The sequence below is a fragment of the Saccostrea echinata genome, unplaced genomic scaffold, assembly GCF_033153115.1.
Source record: "Saccostrea echinata isolate AGI-Se365-2 ecotype Australia unplaced genomic scaffold, CSIRO_AGI_Sech_v1 ptg000002l, whole genome shotgun sequence".
NCBI lineage: Eukaryota > Metazoa > Mollusca > Bivalvia > Ostreida > Ostreidae > Saccostrea > Saccostrea echinata.
In genome coordinates this window covers 3,911,733-3,920,000 of record NW_026889751.1, presented here as the reverse complement: position 1 = coordinate 3,920,000, position 8,268 = coordinate 3,911,733, and the positions used below count along the sequence as shown (strand labels likewise).

At 33.8% G+C, this 8,268-nt stretch overlaps 1 protein-coding gene across 1 annotated transcript in view; it reads right to left on the bottom strand.

The window, feature by feature from the left end:
* Positions 1–4,577, bottom strand: part of LOC133205539 (zinc phosphodiesterase ELAC protein 2-like) — a 28,885-nt gene extending 24,308 nt beyond the window's left edge. The window contains exons 1-3 of the mRNA XM_061341379.1: positions 4,288–4,577; positions 4,106–4,174; positions 1,745–1,821 (exon numbers count right to left, since the gene is read on the bottom strand). Of these exons, the coding sequence (XP_061197363.1) occupies positions 1,745–1,821; positions 4,106–4,174; positions 4,288–4,487 (346 nt within the window). The 5' untranslated portion in view covers positions 4,488–4,577. The remainder of the gene's footprint in view (positions 1–1,744; positions 1,822–4,105; positions 4,175–4,287) is intronic.
* Between the last annotated feature and the right edge of the window lie 3,691 nt (positions 4,578–8,268).

Here is an 8,268-nt window from a genome sequence, read left to right as displayed (position 1 = left end):
GCACAAATCAGTTCAGTATTGAAAAGATTAACAGGTGGGGGGGGGGGGGGGGGCTTGAATTTTAAACTATCTTCCATGTCAATTTAAAATTTTAAACTATCACCCATGTCAATTGAACAAATGGCTTTGTTGTACTTGAAACATTTTTTTAAAAATTTCCCATATATTCCTTTGTAAAAATTTGAATTTTTTTATGTAGAACTTGTATGTCCATTATCCTAAAATCAAGGAAAAAACATCTCTTCTTTGTAAGAATTCATCAGCTTCCCTGACCCTCACCAAGGCCTTGCTCTAGATCCACTGGGGGCTTCAATGCAGCCCCCAGACCCACTGCCTCTACTGCCCCCTCCCCCCCCCCCCCCATTACGAAATTCCTGGAACCGCCACTGCCCCGGCAGTCATCATTTGAACAAAATTGAATTTACACTACCTGAGGATGCTTCCATATCAAAATGCCTTATGGCTTTGCAGTTCTTCAGAAGAAGATATCTTCCTATATACTTCTATTTAAGATTTTGATCCTCCATTGTGGCCCCACCCTATCCCCCGGGGGTCATGATTTGAACAAAATAGAATCTACACTACATGAGGATGCTTCCACATAAATATGACCAATCAGGGCTTTGCTGTACCTAAGAAGATTTTTTAAAGATTTTTCCTATATATTTCAATGTAAAACTTTGATAGTCCATTGTGGCCCCGCCCTACCATCGGGGGGGGGGGGGGGGGGGGTCATGATTTGAACAAACTTGAATCTACACTACCTGAAGATGCTTCCATATAAATATAACTCATCATGGCTTTGCTGTTCTTAAGAAGAAGAATTTTAAAGGTTTTTCCTTAATATTTCTAAGTAAAACTTTGATCCTCCATTGTGGCCCGGCCCTACCCTCGGGGGTCATGATTTGAACAAACTTGAATCTACACTACCTGAGGATGCTTCCATATAAATATGACTCATCATGGCTTTGCTGTTCTTGAGAAGAAGATTTTTAAAGGTTTTTCCTATATATTTCTATGTAAAACTTTGATCCTCCATTGTAGCCCCGCCCTACCCCCTGGGGTCATGATTTGAACAAACTTGAATCTACACTACCTGAGGATGTTTCCACATGAGTTTCATCTTTCCTGGCCCTGTGGTTCTTGAGAAGAAGATTTCTAAAAGATGATATTAATTTTTCACCTATTCTCTATTATCTCCCCTTGAAAGAGGGTGTGACCCTTCATTTGAACAAACTTGAATCCCCTTCACCCATGGATTCTTTGTGGCAAGTTTGGTTGAAATTGGCCCAGTGGTTCTGGAGAAGAAGATGAAATTGTGAAAAGTATACAACGACGCCAACAACGCCGACGACAACAACAACAGACAACGGACAAATTTCGATCAGAAAAGCTCACTTGAGCCTTCGACTCAGGTGAGCTAAAAGCAGTTGTTTTTCCTTTGATCATGACGGAGAGACAGAGGAAAATAAAGAAACACACTGATTACTGTAAAAGCTGGAATATTTGTTGGGGATTTAATTTTGTTTATTTCGTTGTTAAACAATTATCAACGATAAATCCCAAAAGAAATTTTTATGACTATATACTGAATAGAGTTACTTCTGAAACAACGAAAATTAATGACCATAACAACTTTTTTGATGGCAAATCAAGGAAACTTTATCCCCAGGAAAATTTGTGCTTCTACAGTACTATGGGCATCCACATTTTGATGTGGGGTTCTAAGTAAGAGTCGACTTACTGCCTAATCCAGTTGTATTTTCTATTGCATTGCTTGTTGTTAAGACATGTACTTGCTGGTCTTTTGCTGTGAAATCCCTATAAAAAAAATATAGAAATTTTAAAAGAGAAGAGACAACAGATAGAAACTTGAATTGAAACACAAGCTAAAGTGCCTGCCTGAAAGAAAACTCAAACATTCAACCTCTTGTGAGTATCTGAATTACTTACAAATTAATGGATGATATACCCGATTTTACTGTATATAAGATAACACCTATATGTACTACATGTATTGACTACCATTTCCTAACCTCCTTTTTTAAAAATTTTTATTAGGGATGGTAAGAAAATACAGAATTGTCAACCCAAGATGTTCTGTCCAATTAATGAGTTAATCATATCAAAATACACATTCTCTTCACATTTTTTTTTTCAAGTAAGCTCTAGTTATATAAACAAGAAAACTATAAAACAAAAAAAACAACAAAAAAAAACTACATGTGTCGTTATCAACACGAATGCCCCTGCAAGCAGCCAAAATTTCAAATGCAATATTTGGTTTTAAATTTGTATTCGAACTTGACCCATATTTTCTCGTAAAATACCTGCATATGCAATTTCAACTTTAATATACATCCCTACAAAAGTTAGAGAGCAAAAACTGAAAATTCTTATTTTTTCTACGTTCAAGAGGGATAACCCTGTCAAAAATCATTGGACCATGACCAAATTCAAACTTGACTTGTATTTTCTGGTAAAATACCTGAACATGCAATTTCAACCTTATACATACATCCCTACAAAAGTTAAAGAGCGGAAACTGAAAATTTCTTATTTTTTTCTAAGTTTAAGAGGGATAACTCTGTTAGAAACCATCAGACCATAAGCAAATTTGTACTTGACCTGTATTTTCTAATAAAATACCTGCATATGCAATTTCAACTTTTTTGTCCCTCAAAGTGGAAAATAAACTTGCTATTGTCCAAATAGTCAATAAATAAGTGTTTTATTATACCAAGGCAGACTTTACTTTTGTCACATCACGATCTGGATAAAACCAGAAAAGTTCCGAGATGAAATGCATGGAAATCGAATACTGCCAAAGAATAGTTTGTTGACTATGGGCAAATAGCACAAAAACCATTTAACGGTATAGCCTATTTAGAAAAAATAGCAAGATTATCTGTTATATTTTCATATATAGAAAAAATACTCAGAGGTACAATATTATATAAAATACCGGTGGGTGTTATAATTTTGTGCACCTTTGAGCCCATAAGATACATGTATGTAAATTTCAAAGGCAATAATGATGCTAAAGAAATTTTATCTTACCTCTGAAAATAGTCAGATCAAGTTGCCTCACAAGAGCACACATACATGTGATATGTACAGTTTTTCGAGCCCATTCATCGTGTACCGGCGGGACACCAAAATTCACGGAATATGAAAATTTGTACAGTATTTTGAATTTCTCGCTAAATGCTGCCATTTTCCTCTCATTCTCGCTCGCGAGACGCTGGAAAACGTCACCTGTGTTTGACACTTGACCTTCTGATAATTGTGTATTGTACACAAACCATCGCGTGCAAAGGTGTGAACTGCCAATTGGGATAATTATCTTGCTATAAATCTGTATCAAGTACCCCTTTAGGTAGCTTTATTTTTTAAGGGGTACTTAATTACTGTTAACGTTTCGTATACGTAACTTGATTGAAAAAAATTAAGCCAACTTCTAAAGTTGATATACATGACTTAATATACGTGAATCTGACCCAGATCTTCATAGGTATAAAATATACGATGTTTATTACAATGATTACGCTGGAATTTTAAAAGAATTTAAGCGATATTTCATACCATTTTTTGTACCGTTTTTTGATAGGCAGTGTACAGTTTTTTCACCCAAATTCCAGTTTTTTTATGGCTCCTGTACAGTTTTGTGGTTTTTGACTTATCACATGTATGAGCACAGTCTATTTTTTTTGTTTAATCACAGCATTGTAATGTAAAATTTTGATGGCGTGCAGCTTTCATTCTCTTTGTTATTCAATCCCATATTTTATAAATCACTTACAAACTTTCAGGATGAATTGAACTTTAAACAATATAATATGGAGTACGTAGGGTTGGGTACATTGTCATTTGCAGCTAGGCCCTAGATCAATACTGCCAAAGTAAATGGTAACCATAAAATTGAACTTAGTACTCAATGGCCTACTGTAACCTATTTAGCTTGCCCGATCAAAATTGGGAAAAACCCCTGTAATACAGTTATAAGAGTACAAAGCATATACACTGACCCTGATTTTTAAGACATGTTTAAGAATTGAACACAGAGTTTGTTTGGACCTGACTGTATTCAATGCATATTACTTACCCAAGGCGTACATCTACCAAATTACATCCTGCCGAATCACTATAGTTAATGACAAATCTTTCAGATGGCCTGAAATTCAAATATGTGAAGATTTTCTTCAAATCATATACATCATCGGCACCTGTTCAGTTTACAAATTATATAAGGTGTTTGATATTCGAAAAAAAAATTAAAATCCTTACATTTTGCGAACAGTTGTTCTTTCGGGGACTATAGCAAGGCATTTACTTGTTCCTTTCCCACCACTGCCAAGCACAACAACTCGGAATGGATGGGCAATTTCAGTAGCATGAACTTTTGTAGAGGCAAGTCGGACTGGCATAATCACTGCCATATTCCACACTTGCATGAATGATCTTCGAAGTTTGGAAGATAGAAACATAATAACTGCAATTCTATATATTAATGTTTACATGTTAACGTTTTATAAAAACTTAATACAAGTATTAAACTGACAAAACGGTTAATCAGTCGGTCATACTGGAAGCATGGACCTCAGAATCTCGATCCCGATTTGTTTATTTTTACTGGTCACGGTATATGTGCGAGTTTTTGGGGGAGGTTGCTTTTTTTCTTCTTAAACAAGTCGCGCCTTACTAAAGAATTGTCGAAAGATTTTTCATTATAAATCAATTTTACAATGCTTATTTTGATTTAATGTATTTATTTTAAAAAGTAGATTTTACATTTGCAATGTTTGTGTTTGAGTTTTAAATTGAAAAAAGAAGGAATTCCATACACAACAATCTTAGCGAGATTCATCGAAACTAAAAATTTGTACTGATATCTCATCCAGAAGACTTGTCAGTACAAAATTTATAGTCTCGAATCTCGCTGAGATTGCATACACAACAGCCAACTGTTTTAATTCTGCCAACTATTACTGCTTGCCTTATAGTTATACGACAGACAACTTTATCTACTTTAAGATCTTTGAAAATGCAATCAACATTCAGATATCGAATTATTTTGAGAAAATTTTTAACCCTTTTTTAGCAGCATTTAGATCAAGATTTGAAGAGAGCTTTAGATAAAAATAATTATTTTGCTGCTATCTTAATGGACTTATCCAAAGCGTTTGATTTCCTCCCTCATGATCCCATTCTGCTCAAACTAAAATCTTATGGTCTCTCTCCACCTGCGGTTGATCTGATGAAGAACTATTTATCTTGCAGAAAGCACTTTGTCAAAATTAGTCAAAATATATATAAGCACATTACTGGATATCTTTAAAGGTGAACCTCAAGGATCAATTTCATCTGCTTTACTGATACTGCCTCTTTTATTTAGTTTTCTTTAAAAAAAAAAATTATATCTATATATTAAACTTGGTTAATTTCTTAAAATTTCCAATACTAAGGATCCTGGTGACTGAAACTTCTGGAGTAACATCCTATGATGGCAGAAGTGTAAGCTCTCCAGGATCCTAGTTTCTTTTCTTTCCTTTTTTTTTACCTCACAATACAGATCTTGCCAATGTTGGTAGGGACTGACCCAGTCATTAGGCAGGATGTGTGTTGGTGAGGAACTTAAATTATTTTTGTTTTGAATTTTGGCTATATGCTCTAACTGCTTTAATCTTTAAGTTTCTAAGCTAGCTATATTTTCTATTGTTAGTAATTTTTAAATCTGATTTTTTGTGTTTAATGTAGTGCTTATTCTAATTTGCTATTATGAGTATTATTTTTTAATTTATTTATTTTTGTTTTTTTTTTAATGCAAACATTATGCATTACAATTTCCGTGTCTTTTCTAATAATCACTAGGCTTCTTTGTTTTATCTACCATGTGTGTGTAATATAATTACATTTATTATATACCCAAGTGTGTATCACTCAATTTTACTGTAGATTTCGTACAATCACGTGACGGTGTGATCCGACTTTCCGGATCATCACACTGTGGTTTTCTGAATCCATATCACCCCTCTCTGAAACTGATGACGTAGTACACAGAAACATGACGTTATTTTTCATGCGCATCGTTCCTTGAAAAATGCTTTGTTTAATGGAAAAATCTTATATAATTTATCTCAAAAGTTTTTTTAAAACTATATTTTGCTAGTTGTAAGGGAGGGTATATAATAAATTTATCATTATAACAGTAACTTGATCCGAAGAGCCGTATCACGTCTCGTTGACGGGCGTGGATCATCAGATCAAACTCGACGCTTCGCGTCTCGTTTGATCTGATGATCCGCGCCTGTCAACTCGACGTGATACGACTCTTCGGATCAAGTTACTGTTATAATAATGTATATTTATCCCATGTTTACCCCTTTATCCCGTGGATATGACTCATTGGCTAAATTTTTCATAACCCACAGTTGTGACGTCACAATGGTTTTTGCGTTAGCGTGATGAAGTAAAATAAAGTGGAGTCCTATATAAAACAGTGTAAAACATTGGTTGTGAAGTATTAAACATGGATAAAAAGAATCTCCCATGATTTGTAGTTGGATATGACTTTTATCCAACTCGTTGTGTGTTTTTTATCCCCTCGCCAAGGCTCGGGGATAAATAACACACAACTCGTTGGATAAAAATCATATCCAACTACAAATCATAGGAGATCCTATATTTATCCCATATTTACCCCTTTATCCCGTGGATATGACTCATTGGATATTTTTTTCATAACCCACAGTTAAGTGCAGTTGTGACGTCACAATGGTTTTTGCGTTAGAGTGATGAAGTAAAATAAAGTGGAGTCCTACATAAAACAATGTAAAACATTGGCTGTGAAGTATTAAACATGGGATAAAAAGAATCTCCCATGATTTGTAGTTGGATATGACTTTTATCCAACTCGTTGTGTTTTTTTATCCCCTCGCCAAGGCTCGGGGATAAAAAAAAACACACAACTCGTTGGATAAAAATCATATCCAACTACAAATCATAGGAGATCCTATATGTATGTACACGTGTTTTTGCATGCTTAATTATGTTGTATATTATTATTTCTGTGATATTTTTAGCTTTTATAGTCGGTTTAAGAGCATTACAGAGCTCACGTTAATTGTTATACTATGTACTAAATGCCCGACTTTAAATTAAAAAAAAAACTTACTAATTGCTTAAAGCCAACTGCTCACTGCTTACTACCTCTGCTTATATAGATAATGTATCACCCATATATACTGCCACTGCCAGCTGCTTACTTCTAACTGCCACTGCTTATAGGTGATGTTGCCTATTTTGTTATCTTTAATATATTTACATTATTTTATCCCATTATACATGTATTTATAATTCAATAGCTTTTTTGACGGGGGAGGGATGATAGGCTTATAATTATTTACGTCAGAAAAAAGTGGGAAGACCATTCTTACGGGGGAAAGGAGGAAGGGGGTCATAAAAGAACAAACTTTTTATAGAAGGATCTTGGATAACACTTGTTCGTATAATATGTATGCTAGAAATACTACTGAAAAAATCATCATAACGTTTGCCTATGGTAAAATATCTAGTAATATCTTTAAGTTTTTCTTTTTACTTTTTATTTATGTGTCTCATTTAATTCAATGGAATTCCATAATACACGTTGTTCTTGTTTCAGGTTGTATTCAAGTGTCGTGAGGAAAGGAAGACAAATCAAGACTTTCAGTTTCTGTAGATGCCATTTCTACCACACCACATCTATACGTCGAATACATTGATTAAATGAATTAATGAAAAAATAAATTATAATATGCAAATAAATAAATGAAAATCAAAAGAAATTAAAATATTCTTTAAAATAGTATTAAAACAAATCATTGGGGAATCATATTAATTTTAATCGTAAAAGATGCGGCTAATGTAATATCAAAGATCAAAGTTATTAAAAATATATCCATCCAAATAGTAAATAAATAGTCCTAATTTAGATGGCGAAATAAAAGGATTGGCATAAAGAAATTATTGGGGGGGGGGGGGGTCGGTGATTTACATTAATCTTTAATAATTTTTGGGGGGATAATTCTTAAATTCGTGTGAATTCTTCGTACATGAATACAAATATCACTGGCTTTATAAGCTGTCATTTAATGTGTTATTTAAAAAGAAAAGCATGATGAAGCAGAAATGGATGTAAATACTCTGATATATTTATTTGATTTATATTTATTTATTTATTCGTTCGTTCATTCATTCATTTACATGTATTTATTTATTTTGTTTTAT